The sequence below is a fragment of the Chionomys nivalis genome, chromosome 14, assembly GCF_950005125.1.
Source record: "Chionomys nivalis chromosome 14, mChiNiv1.1, whole genome shotgun sequence".
NCBI classification, from domain to species: domain Eukaryota; kingdom Metazoa; phylum Chordata; class Mammalia; order Rodentia; family Cricetidae; genus Chionomys; species Chionomys nivalis.
In genome coordinates, this window is record NC_080099.1 from 10,136,454 (window position 1) to 10,156,343 (window position 19,890).

Sequence of the window (19,890 nt, forward strand, 5' to 3'; positions counted from 1 at the left end):
TGTCTGTACCAGTGGGTAGATGCCGATGGTGGTGGGGAGTCCCGGGATTGAAAGTAAGAGAGAACAGGGGCATGAAAAGAAATCGCAGCTTCCCACACTGCACCAGCGCTTCCGGCTGTGGCGTGCCTGCTTCCTGCACGTGAATTCTTTGCTCATTCCTCTCGCGTGTGTTTATGTCTATCCGTACACGTCGATCACACGTTTGTGTTTCCCTTTCTACAGGAGCTGCTGCAGCTCGAGGACAGGTTAGGAAACGTGACCCGAGGAGCCGTACAAAACACCATTGAGAGGTTCACCTTCCCCCACAAGTACAAGAAGGTGAGGCTGCTTAGACTGTCTGCACAGTCAGGGGCTGAGAAGGGAGTCATTAGTGTGTCTGCTTGAACCAGCCTGGCTATCTGCAGGGGACACAATCCAAAGCCCAGAAGCCTTTGCTCTGTTTGAATGGCTCCTCAGGATTTTCTCATAGGCTCATAGCAAATGTGGTCAGGAGGGAAGATGGGACTCTACACAGAGAAGGGAGAAAGGCTGAGTGTGCAAATGTTGGCTTGAGTGGTTACGTGCGTATTTATGCATGTGTAGCCGTACAGACACATCAGTGTTTGTGCACCAGTCTGGTGAGCAAAGGGATCCTACACACACGGCTAATAGAAAATACCTTAGAAAAAATTCAAAGCCCTATTGCATAAGAACAAAGGGATAAAGGAGGCCTCTAAACAGTGTGGGATTGGGCTCTTCTGGGGACGTTTGAAAGTTTCAAAACTGTAGAATGTACCCACTGACCTTAGAAGTAGAATCTGTAGGGCTGGTACCCAGAAATACGAGCTTTTAAAGTATTATTTTAATTAAAAGAAATGAAAACATGGAAGAAGCCAAAGTGTTCTTTAATAAGTAGACAAGTAAACATCCATAATGGGTTATTGTTTTATAATGAAAAGAAATAATTCATTAGCCATGAAGAACTGTGGAAGAAGCTTGAATATACACTAAAAACTGAAAGAAGACAGCACACAGCTGTAAACTGTGCTGCAAACTATATGACGTTCTGGAAATGATACAACAGAAAGAATAAAAAGAAAAAAGATAAGGGATTGCCACTGCAGAGGGAAGGCACAGGCAAAGTGCCAGGATTTTGTTAGTGCAGCAAATTATTGTGTATGGCATCGTTATTTAAACAGGTGACACAATGCATTTATCAAAACTACAGGCAAGATCTATCTCTGAGTCAGAAACTTGCTCATCACTATGACAAACTCCCCAAGAAAGCATCCTCCCCGAGGGAAGATTCTTTTGGGTTCAGAGTTTGAGAAGTCTGTTCGTGGTTTCTTGTCTCTGGTTCTGGGACTGTGGCAAGGCCTGGTAGATAGGAAAGAGAGTGGGTGAAATGCTGGGAAGGAGGTCTACTCTTCCCGGGAACGTGCACAGTGACATACTTCCTCAACCAGGTCGTACCTCCTAGTTCCCACCACCTATAATGTCATCAAATTAGGAATGCAACAGTGGATTAATCAATTAATAAAACCAATGCCCCGACAACACTTTCCAAAGCCATCAGTGTGCAGCCAAACCTGTAACATTTCAGCTCCAACCCTTAACTCATGGAAACTAATGGGGCTTGAGCTAATAATGGCCAGTATTGTTTCATCACTTGTCCCAAGTTTACCATGTAATATGAGATATTCACATAAGGAGATGCTGTGAGGCGGGGCTACATCCTGCTTGTGACTTGGGTCCTAGAACCCTGGCTAGGGGCAGTGACGGAATGAAAAAACTCAGACACACATACAATGAAGCTGGGTTCAGGTAGGATTCTCTAACGTGACCACTGCAGCCCGGAACCTCAGCATGGCTGGTAGTCTCTGTAGGTGAGCTGGATGCAAACATCCAGGCAGAGGAAACTGAAGTTGCTAGTCTGCACGTCTTGATGAAATGTATGTAAACACTTAGACTTTCAAGAGAAGCTTTGCCATTTCTTTTGAGACCCAGCCTTATGGGTAACAGATTTGCCAGTTGTCCCACGAGTCTGGGACTTGGGCATCCTTGACATGACCATGCACATGTCAAAATACACACTCAACAAGGATTACATCACTCATTGCAGCACACAACGCCCGTCTGTGCTCTTTGTGCTACAATACAGTTCGTGAGCTTTGGGCAAGGGGCTGGAGGTTGAGAAAACACAAACACACACAGAGACAGACAGACACATGGATGTCTAATCACTGGTACAAAGCCCTTTATTTCATAGCACCATGGAGGCTTAAATACTCAGCAGTCAAGTGGGCCAACAGGTGAAAACCCCATCCTCTGATCCTCTAGGCAAGGCACAGCTTTTAGTAACTCCAATCAGAAGGCTCGAGCAGGGAAGAATAGCTGAAGGCCAGGACTCCAATTGGTCCCAACAACTCAGGACTTCCTTTGCTCCCTATAGTGGAAGTTGAAAATACATTATTGTTGCTTAGTTTTTGTGTAACCTTGAATCACTATACCAAAAAAGTTAATGTCGAATGAAAATTAAACAAATTTAGAGAAAATAAGGACAGGCCAAGGTTCATCGTGGTCCACCCAGAGACCTTCATTCACTCTCTTGATACCCAACACGGCAGTCGTTGAAATCACTTGGGACTTGTAATATGAGCGGCAGGGCTGCGTCCCGGGCACCCAGCCGCCCGCATGGCTAGCTTATGCCCCGAAATAATTACACGGAGACTGTATTCTTTTAAACACTGCTTGGCCCATTAGCTCTAGCCTCTTACTGACTAGCTCTCATATCTAGATTAACCCATTTCTAATAATCTGTGTAGCACCATGAGCTGGCTTACCAGGAAAGATCTTAACCTGCGTCTGTCTGGAGTGGGAGAATCATGGCGACTCCTGACTCGGCTTCTTTCTCCCAGCATTCTGTTCTGTTTACTCCACCCACCTAAGGGTTGGCCTATCAAATGGGCCTAGGCAGTTTCTTTATTAATTAACCAATGAAAGCAACAGATTAATACAAGACCCACCTCCATCAGGGACTAAAGTCAGCCAGTTTTGAGTTTCACTTCTTCTGAGCATGGCTGTGTGGGTGTGGACAGTGGCCCATTCCTTCTGTTTTCAACACGGCTGCTTCAGGACACAGTGGGATGGTGCAGCTTCATACATAGGTCCAGGTGCCTGGTGTGAAGGAACAGCCAACGGTGAGCCACTGTTCCCAGTTCCTGCCTGTGTGCCGGGTGTCAGTATCAAAGAGCACGAATCAGCAAACAGTGTCCCCACCACGTTTGTTACTTCTGTTGTCATAATAAAATATCATGACCAAGTCAACTCATAAGAGAAAGTGTTTAATTGGGCTTACAGTTTCAGGAGGTTGGAGACCCCATTGGCAGAACAAAGGCATGGCAGAAAGAACCTCTGAGAGCTCACATCTTGATCCAAAAAGAATGGCACAGGTCTTTTGAAATCTTAAAAGTCTGCCTCCAGTGACGTATGTCATCCGACAAAGCCACACCTCCTAATCCATCCCAAACAATTCCACTAACTGGGGACCATATAAATATATCAGCTCAGGGAGCTGAATCAGTGAGAAAAAATAGGAGGAGTAAAACTCAAGGCAGAATCAAGAGAAAAATATTGTAGAGAAGGAATAGGAAGAATTAAGGTAAGACAACTTTAATAAACTTTAGGATCCAAATCAATGTTAAAACAGTTTTTAAATTTTTAACAGAGACTAAAATAATATAAAGTAAAAAGTGTATTTTAACTAATAATAAAAATAGAATATATAGACATTAAAAATAGAACCATATGAAAGAAATAAGAATAGGAAGAGGAATGAAAGCAGAGTATAAAATAATCAAGGTTAAGTCAGGAATGGTAGGTAGGGCACACCTTTAATTCCAGAACTTTGGAGGTAGAGGCAGGGGATCTCTGTGTTACAGGACAGTCAATGCTATACAGTAAGACCCTGTTTTGAAAAGCAAAAAAACAAAAACAAAACAAAAACCAAGATTATCAAAGTTAAAAAGAAATGCTGATGAAATAAGAAGGTAGATGAGTAGTGAATATTAAATAAATGCTGAAAAATGTTGAAGTTAAAATCAAAGTTGCACCAGGCTTTCTTTTGGGCCACAAGCAGCTCCAAAATGACAACACTTACCCTTAAAATTAGTTACGAATGCTTGGCCCTAACTTGTGCTTGTTCCTGCTAACTCTTATAACTTCACCCACTTCTCTTTGTCTACATTTTGCCTTTCTTTCTTTCTTTCTTTCTTTCTTTCTTTCTTTCTTTCTTTCTTTCTTTCTTTCTTTCTTTCTTTCTTCCTGTATATCTTACTTTCCTGCTGTCTCCACATCTGGCTGGAAGCTGCCTGGCTTTTGGCCCCAGGATGTGCCTCTCTTTCTCCTCTTTTCTCTTCATTATTCTTCTCTTCTTCCAAGCCTAGATTTCTCCTCCTACTTATTCTCTTGCTGGTCACCCTGCCAATCCCTATCCTGCCTTACTACTGGCCGTTCCTCTTTTTATTAGCCCAATCAGGTGCATTTGGCAGCAACACATCTTTACATAATTGTTAAACAAATGCAGCATAAATAAATGAAACACACCCTTACATCATTAACAAAGGAAGCAGAAACAAATGTAGTACACCTTTACACAAAGTAATAATCCACAGCAGAAATAAGTGTAGCACATCTTTGCCTAGTTAAAATAATATTCCACATCACAAAGTTCTGGAGACAATGGAGAAAAAGAAAGATTTAAGAGATTAAATATTGAGGCTAAGAAATGCGCTGTGAAAGGAGAGAAGGAAGGATTAGAAATAGCTAAACAAGACAGTGCTGAACTGAAGTTATGACACAAAAAGGAAATCATAAAAATGGTGGCTAAAAGCAATAGAAACGAGGCATATGGCTGGGGCTTAACGCTGTTTGGTTGGACATTTCTTTTCTAGTGGAGCCAGTCCTGCCACAAAGACTGTTGACCTTCAGCAGGCAGATGGTCAGGACTCTATTTTTTTTTTGTTTGTTTGTTTGTTTTTTCTTGCTGATTTTTTTTATTAATTAATTAATTTAATTATTAAAGATTTCTGCCTCTTCCCCGCCACCACCTCCCATTCCCTCCCCCTCCCCCAATCAAGTCTTCCTTCCTCCTCAGCCCAAAGAGCAAGCAGGTTTCTCTGCCCTGTGGGAGGTCCAAGGACCACCCACCTCCGTCCAGGTCTATTAAGGTGAGCATCCAAACTACCTGGGCTTCCACAAAGCCATTACATGCAATAGGATCAAGACCCCATTGCCATTGTTCTTCAGTTCTCAGTAGTCCTCATTGTCCATTATGTTCAGCGAGACCGGTTTTGTCCCATGCTTTTTCAGTCCCCGGCCAGCTGGCCTTGGTGAGTTCCCGATAGATCATCCCCATTGCCTCAGTGTGTGGGTGCACCCCTCGCCGTCCTGAGTTCCTTGCTCGTGCTCACTCTCCTTCTGCTCCTCCTTTGGATCGTGAGACTTCAGTCCAGTGCTCCAATGTTGGTCTCTGTCTCTGTCTTCTTTCATCGCCTGATGAAGGTTAATATTCAGGGGGATGCTTATATGTTTTTCTTTGGGTTCACCTTCTTATTTAGCTTCTCTAGAGTCACGAATTATAGTCTCAATGTCCTTTATTTATGGCTAGAAACCAAATATGAGTGAGTACATCCCATGTTCCTCTTTTTGGGTCTGGCTTACCTCACTCAGGATAGTGTTTTCAATTTCCGTCCATTTGTATGCAAAATTCAAGAAGTCATTGTTTTTTACTGCTGAGTAGTACTCTAATATGTATATATTCCATACTTTCTTCATCCATTCTTCCATTGAAGGACATCTAGGTTGTTTCCAGGTTCTGGCAATTACAAACAATGCTGCTATGAACATAGTTGAGCATATAGTTTTGTTGTATGTTTGGGCATCTCTTGGGTATATTCCCAATAGTGGTATTGCTGGGTCAAGAGGTAGGTTGAACCCGACTTTCCTGAGAAACCGCCACACTGCTTTCCAAAGTGGTTGCACAAGTTTGCATTCCTACCAGCAATGGATGAGAGTGCCCCTTTCTCCACAACCTCTCCAGCAGAGGCTATCATTGGTGTTTTTGATTTTAGCCATTCTGACCGGTGTAAGATGGTATCTTAATGTTGTCTTGATTTGCATTTCCCTGATTGCTAAGGAAGTTGAGCATGATCTTAAGTGACTTTTGGCCATTTGAACTTCTTCTGTTGAAAAGTCTCTGTTCAGCTCAGTGCCCCATTTTATAATTGGATTGATTAACCTTTTACGGTCTAATTTCTTGAGTTCTTTGTATATTTTGGATATCAGACCTTTGTCAGTTGCGGGGTTGGTGAAGATCTTCTCCCAGTCAGTGGGTTGCCTTTCTGTCTTAGTGACAGTGGGTCAGGACTCTATTAATACTAAAAATAATGCATGGCCAACATGTAGGACAATGGCTACTGCTTGGTTTTCTGGATAAAGGGGACCTTGCAGCAGCCTGGCATCACTTGCAGCTGGGACACAGGGCACATGAGCGGGTGCAGCCAGTGGAAGCAATAGGCTTCCTTGTGTGTTCTAACCAGGGCGGGACAACCCCAGATGAAATCAGAGTAGGGAGCTTTTGAGCTTTCAACTAGGGAGGTAGTCTTGACATGTACCCAATGTCACTCTCTGGTCTTCATCTGTGACTCCATGTGTCTCTTTGCAAAATGACTTTGCAGTTTGCTTGCCTCTGGAGGGAGGCCAGATTGGATGACTTTCTGTCCGTGGTTACTCTCATCCTTACAATCAGACATCTGCAGCATGGGGCATAGGGACGTGGAAGGCAGACAGATTTAATTCGATGGTTACATTTTTCCTTCCCCAGAATATTTATATATTTATTAAGCAGCAATGATATGCCTTGTACATGGCCACAGGTGCCACTTGAAAACTTTCTGCAGAGTGCTTAACTGTTGTCAAATAATTACCGTAGCATCAGGGATAGAAAGGTGTATATCGGGAAGTATGAACAGCAGCTGCGTGGTGTTTAACCTCGTACTAGAGCTATCACTTAGTAGCTTAAGGGAACTTTCTGTCTAGGGAGAGAAGCACAACTATAGAAAACAGTTTAGAACCACGTGGTACAAATTAAAGGGGTTAATGGTGGTGGAGAAATTTTGTGTTCATATAATAATGAGAGCATAGATGAATGGACATTAGTGGAAAGAATGAATGAGGAATGTGTGTATGAATGAATGAATGAATGAATGACGCATTCTGACTTAGAGGCAGGGGCACATGTTGGACAGGGTGTGAGAGGGAGTGGACAATGTGAGGGAGACAGGGGAAGCCAAAATTCACAGGCTGTAGCTCTGCACAGGGCAGAATGACTAGGAGCCTAGCTCCTTTGCAAACCCTGAGGCCCCTTGACAGTGTCTAGGACAGCCACCAGCAGTCTACCCACCTCTTCCTCTCTTGCTTTTAACTTCCCTGCATCAGCAAGAGTGAGGAGATAGCAGTGAGCTAAGGAAGAGGCTACCAGTGTGGGAGGAGCCTGTGGGTGAAAGCCAATGGTCAGCAAGAGCTGGTATCATCAAGTAACTAAAATGAATATTCTTTTTTTTTTTTCTTTCCTCTACTCACAGCGAAGACCCCAGGACAGCAAGGGCAAGAAAGACGAAGGGGAGGAGTCAGACACAGATGAGAAATGCACGATCTGTCTGTCTATGTTGGAGGATGGAGAAGACGTGAGGTAAGAGGCCACTGCCACAAAGTTTCATGGTTGCACTAGTAAAGCTGAGGGCGAAATAGTATAGAGGTGGTGACCACGAACATGGGGGCGTGGCCACAATGTGCTATCGGCTCTGAGGGGTCTAAGCCAACGCCAAGGCCTTTATGGAAGAAGGGCTTTGAGAGTTACTTGCAGCCATGGTTTCTCATCTCCTGGGTCTGGGTTTATCCAGAAAACCAACTCTCCTCTTTTCCAGACGCCTACCTTGTATGCATCTCTTCCACCAACTGTGTGTGGACCAGTGGCTCGCCATGAGCAAGAAATGCCCCATCTGCCGAGTGGACATTGAGACACAACTGGGAGCCGACAGCTGAGGGAGGAAGCTAGCCAGTGGACGCCCTGTTTCCTTCACCAGGCCCCGCCCCCTCGCCCCCCACGGCCATAGCCCTTGCAGCCAAACTTTGCCTTCTGAGCCATTTGACGTAGAGAAGAAGCCTGCAAGCACATTTGGTGGAAAGAGGAGTTGGTATCAGTGTCTGAGGGAGAGTAAGGGGTGGGGGGGACCCACCCGGGGGACCCACCCATCCAGAATGGTGACTGCCTCATCGCCTTGCTGCGCAGGGGGAGGGAGCTGGCCGTGCCCAGAGCAGGGGCGGGAAGCGGGGGGCCCAGCTGCTGAGAACTAGAAGTGATCTCGAGGGTACTAGCTGGTGACCGGCCCCTCAATCCTGTCCTTTGAAGGATTGTGTATATACCTCTTGACCACGTAGAAACCATGTAGGGGTCTCTAGCTATTCTGTGGATGGCAGCCAGAGCATGTTAGCTTAAGAAAAATGTCGTGTGTGGTGCTCTCGTCATCTGTGGTGGACATGTCGCTATTACTGAACTTGCACCAAATATTTCTCATTGAGTTTCTTGTTTTGGTGCCTGACCGAACCAACCAACCAACGACAGCCCCAATCTTCCCGTCTTTATGAGCAAAAAGGAAAAAAAAAAAGGAATCAAAGGTTAAAAAAAAAAAGAAAGAAAAAGAAAAAAGCCAAATCCTGTTTACGGTGAAAAAGGATGAAAATTTTTCACCCAGGTTGGGAGGCGGGAGGGGGTTCTCGTTTGTTGTTTTTTTTTTTGTTGTTGTTGTTATTGTTTTTTTTTGTTTGTTTGTTTCCTTGGGCTTTGTTTTTCTCATGTTTACAGTGCACGGAGTGTGGCAGGGGCATCTGAGAAGGGGGTAGGGCTTAAAAGGAACAGATGGGGTCTCTGGGTTTCTGAGGCTTTTGGGGAAGGTGAGGAGGGCAGAACCCTCGCCGGTGAAGGGGGCCCATATAAAGGTGAGCTCCCCAGTCCTGGGGCCCATTTGCTTGGCCCCAGCTGTCTTCCTAGGTTCCACACTGAACCAGGGAAGACTCTGTCTCCAGCCACAGTGGTCCTATGTTCCTGGGAGCTAGCAGCCCCCTCTGCACTCCAGTTCCTAACTTTATCCTGAGCTCTCATCTTGCCATAAAGAGGCAATGTAGCCACTGCTTCCCTATGCAAACAATCAACCAGATGATGCAGATGAAATAGTATTGGCAGTGTACACTTGGCCTTGGCCAACGTGCTCTCCGCTAGCACTCAGGGCTGAAGCCAAGTCCCTAAATTTGGGAGTAACTTGAGCATCCTTCAGGATCCTGTCTGATCAGCCCCTCAGAGATGGCCCTTGCTATGAGACCACTTGCCTGGGCTGGGAGGCCCGTGTCCCTAGCCTCTTGATCCTTTGATTCATCTGTAATCTTGGGAAAGTCCCTTTCTTTCTCTGTGCCTCAGTTCCAGTGGGGAGAGACAACCTTGTGTCCCCATGTCCCCCATTCCTTCTACTTCACCCAGATCTGAGAATTGGCGCTATCCAGCGTCTGTGTGCGCCCTGCTCTCTCATGGCGGTCTCAGAGGGCTTAGTGATGGGTGTGGACGAAGAGATGGGAAGATCTGATGGGAAGATAGGGAAGATGTAGTGATGCTGTATGACAGTGTGCTCTCTGTACTGCTCCATAATTTTTCAGAGAGATGACAGAATATTGGAAGTGAGAAACATTCTGATAATTCTAACCCAAGTGTAGCTCTTAATCACGTGTAAAAAAAAACGCCAGGGCACCTGGCATGCTGTGACCTTCCTTTGCCCCCGGCCCTCCTCGTCGTCCCTCATTGGCATTGCCCTCAGAATCCAGTCCGACCTCGACCCCTAGCCCGTTTCAGTGCTCCCGTGTCAAGGAACTAGGGTGCTGGTCGGATAAAGGAAGAAACCCCATGAGAATGAATCAGGACCAAAACTGACAGGTGACCACTGGACTCGAGAGAGATCTTTCTAGCACAACGGATACCATCATGAAGGAGCGGCTGTCTATCCACTATCCAGACGAAGGCTACACCCACGACCCGCCTTCTGATATCTCCTAAAATCTGTTGAGTGCCTACTGGGGCAAGAGTTGATGAAGATGATCACTAAGGCAACGTCTTTGCCTGGTGGAATTATGAGAGGATCGGGGAACATCCAACATTGCTTACGGTGGACGGTCAGACAGTGAAGACCAGGACAACTTTGGTTGCTTGGACAATGTCTCCAACGCCAGGGCTGGATACCCACCAGGTGGGGAAAGAATGTTTGAGTCAGGATGTCAGGGAGCTGCTGACCGAAAGCCACCAGGACTTGTGAATTCTCTCCTGCTCCTCCCCGTGGCCGTGCCAAAACCAAGATTTCACCAGAAGACGACTGTGGCTCAGAGATAACGGGTGGTTCAGGCAGGTCTTTGCTCCCCGAGGCCACTCACTCTCTACTCTTTGCTTTGAGGCTGTCCTGCAAGGCTGACAGGGAAAGAGAATTGGCAGAGACCCGGGGGGAACTGGAACTAGTGTCCCTGATTCTAGTCCCGGCTCCTCACGGGCAAACGGAGAGATGCTGGAACCTTCACCCACACCCCTTGCCCTGCTGGGCTTCTGCTTCCTCAGCTGCGACCCAAGGAGGTTGGATTGGATGCTCACTAAATTCTCCCGATACACATTCTGTGATTCTTTCTAACGTCAATGCATCCTTCAGGTAGAGCTGTTGCTGCCCATGCTGCTGAGAGGCCTTTTATGCCCCCACATATCTGCTTCAGAGGCTGAGGCATGCAGGCTGGGGGAGAGGGTAGAGTGGTTTCTCCTTGTTCCCGTTCACACAGGCTCTTTGAAAGCCCCAGGCTAACATTAGGACCTGGGCAGGGGAGGGGTTGTTCCTGCCGCCCCCTCCCGTTCCCACCTACCTGGGGGTCCCTGTGTCCTGATGGTAGGGGCTGGAGTAGCACTTAGAACCCGCCCAGTCCCCGTTTCGGGACTTCTGATTGGTTAGAGGAAAGCCAGTGCCTCTGTTCCGGGTCTCCAGACTGGCCATTGAGCCAGAGCTGAGTGGAGATGAGGCAGGGCCAGGCCTCAGCATCTCACATCTACCATCTTCAGGAGAGAGACGTATGTAGTTCTCCTGCTCAACTCAAGGGACTCAGACCCTTTTCTGACTGAGACGCATGAGTGCCTTTGACAGCGGCCCCAGGTTCAAGTTGGGCCTCCTAACCGCAGCCATGGCTCAGCAGGTCCGCCTAGGACACCAATCAACCCAACGCCACGAATCCAGCTGGGCACAGGCAGAGGGCAGCAGGGGCTGCACGTTCCGTTCCTCCACCTGGCCAGGCCCCCAGGTCCCCGTGTCATTTTCGCCACCACCTGTGACAGGCCTCAAGTTCTCCTCTGCAAAGGCCCCCAGCCTCCGTGCAAGCATTCTTAACTCTTTACGCCTAACGAACAAGCACAGTTTTTTCAATGGTGAAGAAAAAGCACCAGACTATTTTTTTTTTCTTGAAGAAATCCCCCAAGCCGCCCTGCCTGCGGGACAAACATTCCCCACGTGGGGCTGTAGCAACGTCTGTCAGGTCCCCTTGTGTTTCATCTCCCGCGCGCGCGTGTAGAGCAAATGCTAGAGCGATTTCAGCTGATAGAAAAACAAAAAAAGAAAAAAAAAAAACACAAAAAATAAAAAACATGGCACGTTGCTAGTTTACAGGGTTTTGTGAGTTTCAATGCCTTATATTTAACAATCATAATTTATGACTAACTTGTAGATATCGTGGGTTCTTATTTAATTATTTTTATAGTTGTTTTGCATTTTTAATTATAATTTATTTATTTAGAAAGGATACTAATGTTTTTTATTGCTCCTATTACCTCATTTTGGCGTCGTTTCTGGGAGTGGAATGCTTTGCATGCATTGGTACGATAACAACTGCGAAAACAAACAAACAAAAAAAACCCATTTTAAATAAGTCTGCGAACTTTATTTCGTCCAAACTATCAGGGTGTGTGATTGCAAGCTGTCCTACTGTGGTGCTGGCCTCTTTGGATACATTCCATACGAAATGCAAACCTTTGATTCTGTATGCTGTGATCTAGTGAAAAGCTCCAACATAGTGACTGTATTTAGCACATATATAAATATAATTTGCACTCGTCAGCAGGCTGGGGTAATCCTTTCACTTGGCACCCTTGGCCCCTCCCCCAGCCCTCTTTCCCACCTCAAGCCTGCTTCCCTTGTTCCCTCCCCCTTCCTATCTCCTCAAGCCCACTCATCTTCCCTCCCCTGAGGACCGTCTCAGGGCACAGGGGGTCATTGGCTCCCACTCACTAAGGTTCCAGAATTGGGGTCCTTCAGTCACAGCGGGCATGGTCCTCTGAAAGACAAAAAGTCTGTTTTATTAAGGGGCAGGCCGGAAGACTTTGGTTTTTACACCAGCTCCACGGCAGACTCCCTGGGATCAAGGGCAAGTTCAGGGTTTCCCTGAGTCAGCTTTCTGTTCTTAGAGAGGGGGGCAAGATGGGTCCCCCATTCAGAAAGAATATACCACAGTCCCAGGTGAGGTCACAAGAATGGGTCTCATTCTCTTGGGAGAGACTGAAGAGGAAAGGAAGGGGGAAGGCACGGAGAGAAATGGAGACCAGAGGGAGCCAGTTAAGAATGACCTTAGAGAGCTGGTCAGAACAGCCACCCGCAGGGTCCTCTTAAATACTGCGTCCTGCAGGTGGCAAGGAGGCCAACTAGGTAGCTACATCCTTGGGTGTGAAAGGTGGATTTTCTCAGGGCTAGGTCATTCCCAGAGTGAGCGGAGATCCATGTCCTGTTGCCAGAGGGAACGAGCTGGGAGACTAGAACTCCCAGACTAGCGTGTTTGGGATCCGCACCCTCCACCACCACCAGGCTTGTCTGGAATCTTCGTGGTTGCGCCATCGCTCTTTGGCCAGCACTGGGATATAGAATTGCGCCATGCCTTCTCCCCACCACCGCTCCTTGCCTGTGTTCCACAGAGGCTGCAGACACGAGGGCCTGCTGTGGAGTTAGAGGGGTCTGGCTCCAGCCTCGCAAGTCTGTAAGAGCTGATGGTGAGGAGGCCTCGAGGAAGCCGCCCTAGATTAAGCCTGTGAGTGGGCAGGCACCCTGGCATGCCGACCCTCCCCTCTCCCTCTGCTCCTCACTCACCCCTCCCCCTTTCTTGGCTCTTGACATCACTGCCTTTGCCTGGTGGGTAGCTCCACCCTCCACAGGAGGCCCCGTGGGTTTGGATAGCTCTGGCACGAAGGAGGAAATAAAGACCTGGGGTTGCCACACCACCTACCTGTGTGGCTAGACCAGATGTGGTCCTTCGGCCCCACCCCTGTGATGGGGCTTCTTGCTTGCTGCTGCCTTGCTTCTCCTCTGCCGATACCCCGGAGCCTTGCTTTCCTTGGAGATGGCCTGTGGAGTCACCCACCACGCTGGTGGAGCACAATCGCCACACACTGCCAGGCCTGGCAGACACTGCCCCCTTCAGGGCTCCGCATGGCCGTGCTATGCCGTTGTGTGGGGTCAGAGGAAGACAGGCCCTACGCTCTGGCTGGCTATGACCCACCCTGAGCCTCCCCACTCTGGGATGCGGTCTTTCCCCCCTCAGCTGTGGAGAGGGCCACGCCAGGCTCTCCGAGGGGTCATTTGCTGCCCCTGGTAGGTGAAAGGATTACCCCTGGTGTTGATTGTCCTTCTTTTGTAATCCTCCTGCTGTTCTCTTCTGTTGTGCTGTGCAACCTTTTGCTACATAGACTATTTTATAGCAGAAAGCTAGAAAAATATTTATTATGACTATTAAAGCAATAGTGCATCAACGAGCAGGCGGAGACATTAGGAATTGTGTAAACGCTTAGATTCACTTTGGGTGGATTTTTTTGTACTTTATTTACAATGAATAAAAACGAACTGCATTGCTAACTACACCTCACGAGTGCAGAGTGTTTGTCTCGGTGCCTGCCTAAGGCATGTGGAAGGGGAACGTCAGAAGAACTTCTGCTGGCCACCGTGTTCCCCAAGGGCTCATGTGTTGCTTGGTCCCCAGCTAGGTACTTCTGAGAAGTGGGAACCTTTATGAGGTGGGATTTGGTGGAAGGATGTTAGGTTACAGTGGCCGGGAACTCCAGTAGTGTCCTGGGGGCTTAACCTCCTCTTCTCTACTTGTAAGCCACCAGACAGGGACTTCCTCAACCACTCCATCCTGTCATGGTGTTCTGCTCCCCAAAACTGGGAACCCGAATGATGCTTTCCTTCTAGTATGGTGATTACCCCAGGCATTTTGACACAGCAAAAGAAAGCTGCCTAACAGTTTCCTTTGTCTCTTAGTAGAGTCAGCCACCTGCTACCTGTCTTCCGAACTTTATAGATTTTTAAGGGGGAAGTTCCCGGTTTTGATCAACTTTCAAACAGCCTGTTATATAATTACTTGTTCTGCAGCAAAACGGAGCTTGATTTAAACAGCTGGCGTGGGTTTCCAGCCCATCTGAAGAGCCCAAACTCTTGGGCCACGGACTTAGTTCCAATGTATTGTCTCAGAGGCCTGAAAACTCACTTTGTCTTATAAGCTACAAACAGACCACAGCAACCAATTACAAAAAAAAAAAAAAATGGACATTTTTTAAAAGAGTAGCTTTAGACTCATAGAAAAAATGCAGATAAATTGCGGAGAATGTCTGTATAGACACCCCCCTCACACACACGTACACCTGACAACCTTGCTCTGCTCTTAACACTGTTCATTAGTGCAATACGTGAGCCAATATTGACACATTATTATTAAAGCCCATAAGTTATATTATGTTAATGAGCCATTTAAATTCTTACTTCGTGTTCAACCAGAGGAACCAAGTTCTGTCTGTGGGTTTTTATGCATTTCTTTTCCTTTGGAACCGTGAGTCAGAATCTTGGTCCTTGTCTCAGCAGCCAGCTGCCATGCCCACTGTGTAAACATGGAACATGGGTATAGCACTGCCTCTCCCAGGTGTTGTCAGTGTGGCTCATCAGCTAGGTCTAGCTCTCTAGTCCGGGTCTCTACAGACCCAGTTCCTTCTAGCTCCTGTTTATGGTTTAGGTGGAGCAGGGGTAGGCAGGGTTGTGGGAGCTGGTGGGAATCGGGACCAGTTTCCCCTCTGGACTTGGCGTCCACTCTCCACCCATTGAGCCTTCCGGGTCTTTCCTCTTGCTCTCTCACTGCACTGCCAGGAGGAAGGTGGTTTCTCAGGAAGCACAGGGGTGAACTCTCTCCGGGCTCCCTGAGTTCTGGCCACTAGAATGATCCTCAGGTTAAGGAGGAGCAGAGCTTGTCCTCATTCTGGTATGGGACAATTCTGTATTCTGTCAGTTATGTTTTAAATAAATGTTGATTGGCCAGTAGCCAGGCAGGAAGTATAGGCGGGACAACCAGATAGGAAGTAGGCGAGTCAATGGAGCAGGAGAATTCTGGGAAGGAGGAAGCCCATTCCTCTCCAGTCCTGTCCAGACACTGAAGAAGGAAGATGTGACCTGCCCTGCTGAAAAAATTACCGAGCCATAGCCGGGCGGTGGTGGCGCACGCCTTTAATCCCAGCACTCGGGAGGCAGAGGCAGGCGGATCTCTGTGAGTTCGAGGCCAGCCTGGTCTACAAAGGGAGTTCCAGGACAGGCTCCAAAGCTACAGAGAAACCCTGTCTCGAAAAACCAAAAAAAAAAAAAAAAAAAAAAAAAAAAAATTACCGAGCCATGAGGCTAACATATACTAGAATAATGGGCTAATATAAGTTCTAAGAGTTAATAAGAAACCTGAGCTAATGGGACAATCAGTTTATAACTTATGTAGACCTCTGTGATTTCTTTGGGGCTGAATGGCTGTGGGACCTTGTGGGAGGACAGAAACCAGGCAGACAAAAGCCCCAACAAGCAGGCCCTCATGTTATATCATTCCTGGGCATCCTTGGTGCCTCCAGGACACAACACACTCTGCCACCAGCTTCTACTGACCCACCTCTCCAGTCCCAGAAGCACCTTCCATTCTCAAGCCTTCTCTTACCAGGAACTTTCCTGTCTCAGACACGGCAGGTTCATGTCTTTTTCCACATATGCCTTTGAACTGTGACTAGAGCTGATTCCCTACACTCCATCTGATGGAAAGCCCTTGCTGTGGGTTCCCCATGCATTCCTGGTAGCTGTGTGACGTTGGGAAGGTTACTGAAACTCTGATGCTTCACTTTATCCATCGATTGAAATTGGAATAATCAATAGCATCTGTTTCATTGGTCTTTATTTTAGTCTTTTAAACTTTTAGCATGTTGAAAACAACCACATCACATAAGTATACCGGGAAAAATGACAGGGATGACATAGAAACGCTGTGTGTGTGTTACATATGTGAGTCTACTCTTACTATTGATGTCTATATTTTCAGAACAGCATAGTTTAGACAATCACAAACTAATCTGGTCAATTTGGTCATAGAATCATAGTCTAAAAATTGGAATGAATGCCCTTAGCTACGTTTTGTTTGCTTGGTTTTTTGAGACAAGGTTTCTCTGTGTAGCCCTGTCTTGGAATTCACTTTGTTGGTTAGAAAATCACAGAAATCTGTCTGTCTCTGCCTCCTGAATGCTGAGATTAAAAATGAGCACCACCATACCTGGCTTGCTCACCTGCATTTTTTTTCCATTCTTGGGAATGTCTTTTTTCTCTCTCTCTTTTAAAAAAATTTCTTGTTTTTACATCCTAACCGAAGCTTCCCTTCCCTCCCCTCTTCCCAGCTCTCCATCCCCACCTCCTCTCCCCCACCCCCACCCACTCTTCTCCACTGTTTCTCTTCAGATTCAGGTGGGCATCCCATGATATCAGCCAGCCACGGGATGTCAAGCTGCACTGAGACCAGGCACCCACTGCTCCACCAAGGTTGGATGAGGCAATCCAGTAAGAGGCAACAGAGTCAGAGGCAGGTCCCGTTCTCACTGTTAGGGGTCTCACACGAAGACCAAGTCGCACAAGTGTAACTAACATATATGCAGCGCGCTTAGGTCAGGCCCACGCAGGTTCCCTGTTGTTGGCTCAGTCTCTGTGAGCACCTGTGCACCCAGGTTAGTTCATTCTGTGGGCTTTCTTCCGTTCCCTTAACACCACTGGGTCCTACAATCTTCCCCCTCTTCTGCAAGATTCCCTGTGTTCTGCCTAATATTTGGATGGGGGTCTCTGCATCTGTTTCCATCAGTTGCTGGGTGAAGTTGGGCTAGGCACTGACCTATGAATACAACAGAACAGCTTTCATGTGATCTAAACCAAGAGCCCAGACGTGTTAGCAGGACTCTGGGCTCCAGTGGAGTGTTTAACTTAGATCTCCTTCCTGCATTTGTGTTACCTACTCACAGCATCATTGCCGAGTCTTTAATGTGACATTAGATTCGTTATACACATAAAAAATATTGTCACATTCACTAAATAAATGATTGCTGCCTTCATTTAAAGATAGACCTCAGAGCTTCAAAGCCTTAAAGCTTCAACTACCTACTTTCCCTACTTTTTGCCATTCAGATACAAGCCAGGTGCAAGGCTAACCAGAAACAAGCCCTAAATTAGCACAGCTGTATCGTCCTGAAGTTCCAAAGGCTTTGTCAGTGTTTCAGGAACTGTAGGATAACAGAATACTTGGAAGACATTACTAACCTTCATTTACCACGAACCTGAATTTGTTTTCCCTGAAACAGAAAAATATTTGGGACTATGAAAATCACACAATGCCCTTTTTAAAGATCAAATCATGGGTGACCATTAGTAATGGCATAGTCTTCACAGTTTTAACATGGACATTACGATGGCCCACTGAGCATAGCAATCAACACCTACTATATTATGTAAAGAATGAACGCCAGTGCAAGGCCATCTCAACACTCCAACTGGGGAGCGAAGCCTGTGAATCTGAGGGGCAGCGTGAGAAGCCATCACGTGTCGGCCCTGAAGACAGATGAATGTCGTTACCTCTACTGCTGAATGTGACAGGGTCAGTGACACTCCACGTGCCTGGCAACTGGCAAGGAAGAGTAGACCCTGTCACAGCCAGACCAGAGTCAAAGGAACAAAAGCACCAAGACTGGGGATGGGAGCCTGTACCTTGGGCCATACAGTTCATAAGATGTCCCAGCTTATACACTTGAGGCAGGGAGGGTCTCACATGTCCAGGCACGCCTCCCACTTTCCATGTATCTGAGAATGACTTTGAACTTCTGCTCCCCCTGCCCCCATCTCCCGAATGCTGAGGTGACAGGGGCGCATCACCACACAGCTTATGGGTTGCTAGGGATCAAACCCAGGGCTTTTGAGAATGGTAGGGAAGTTCTCTATCAACTGAGCCACACCTTTAAGCCCCTGCCCCGCCATTAAATGGTCAGCCTTTCCCCGCAGTGTCTTTAGTTTTCAGGTAGAAACAAAATGGCGAAGCTGAAGGAAATTGGGGAGAGTCTGTGAGATGTGTATTAAGAAAACCAGGGGCAACTGTCTAGTCCATTGCAGTTTAGGGCCTGGGTTAAAAAACATGAGGGGGTGGAGGAAGCAGGCTAAACAACAAGTTTTAAAACGGTAATGATAAGGTTATCCTAAGGACCTAGATTCAAAGTAGTTGCTTAAAAAAATATTTCTTCAGTTTTGTGTTAAAATCTGATGTAGATAGTTATAGTATCTACTAAGAGACACACTGCATATAGCTTTAAGAAATCTCCTGTGCAGCATTTCAGGGCTTTGTAATGAGCCAAACAGAGTCCAGATAGGCAGGTTTGATAGGAAGATCAGAAGAAACTGAGGGAAGATTCATTTCTGCGTGTGCATCCTAAAAGCCGCTGTTTCTGGATGACGTTGCCTTTGGAAGTCAGTGATGGAGTTTGTCTGACACAGTTTCCTTGGAGATGATGATGTCATTTCCATGATGGTCGTTGCTCACACACATAGGAAGCACACAGATGGTTACAATGCTAGGAAGTCCTGTGTTGGCACTTAGGAACACGGCCGTGAAGGGTTCACGTGGTTTCTATTCTCTTGTCTTCAGTGAACAGAGATTCCCACAGCAATCCTAATACTTGAGAAGAAAGTCCCTATCCAGCAGGGCTCCCATGGTCTTGGAAGGACACACACTGAAAGGCTGTGTGTTTTGGCAAGTTGCCTAGGGGGCTACTGTTAGCATCTCCAGTCCATGATGGCCCATGCATTTCAAATTTGCACATGTAACTGGGGTATTTTGTGTTATAGTGGGTAAATAACCCACTGGAGGAATGCTGAATTTTCCAGTCTTTGGACCCTAAATCTCCTCCTGTCCCCTAGCACCAAGCTCAACAGGAAGGACTTCTCTTTAGTCAGATGGCAGGACACTAGGAATTGGGCAACTGTAGGTGTTTCTGGAGAAATATCCATTGACAGGGTAGAACCATAAGAATTTGAGTCCCAGGGCAGTGCCAGAGGGTGTTTTGGAAGGTTCTTCATGGTAAACAGGGCAAGTTTTCTGTAGGAGAACAGATGTATGGTTTCCCCACCCTCCCCTTCTATGGGTATCTTACACAGCTAGGAAACGGCACATATAAAGAACTAGTTGGTACTTTAGATGGGCCAGAGCGGGGCTTCACACACTTTCCTAGATTCCTAGGATAAAGATATTTATTGCACTAGGAGAATAAGCCATTCCTGATTCCTCAACACAGACCTCTGCCTCATGTCTGCTCTCAGGCATTCATCACACTGAAAGCTGCTTGCTTCCTGTCACCAGCATCTAAAATCGTCATCTTTGGCTTTGAGCTTGATGTTTAGACATTAACAGAACTTATGGACCTTTGCCTTC

At 46.8% G+C, this 19,890-nt stretch overlaps 1 protein-coding gene across 2 annotated transcripts in view; it reads left to right on the plus strand.

The window, feature by feature from the left end:
* Ark2c (arkadia (RNF111) C-terminal like ring finger ubiquitin ligase 2C) overlaps positions 1 to 13,996 on the plus strand; it is a 97,495-nt gene extending 83,499 nt beyond the window's left edge. For both annotated transcript variants that reach the window (XM_057789188.1, XM_057789190.1), the window contains 3 exons: positions 223 to 318; positions 7,623 to 7,729; positions 7,965 to 13,996. In XM_057789188.1, the coding sequence (XP_057645171.1) occupies positions 223 to 318; positions 7,623 to 7,729; positions 7,965 to 8,082 (321 nt within the window). In that variant the 3' untranslated portion in view covers positions 8,083 to 13,996. The remainder of the gene's footprint in view (positions 1 to 222; positions 319 to 7,622; positions 7,730 to 7,964) is intronic.
* Positions 13,997 to 19,890: the final 5,894 nt, after the last annotated feature.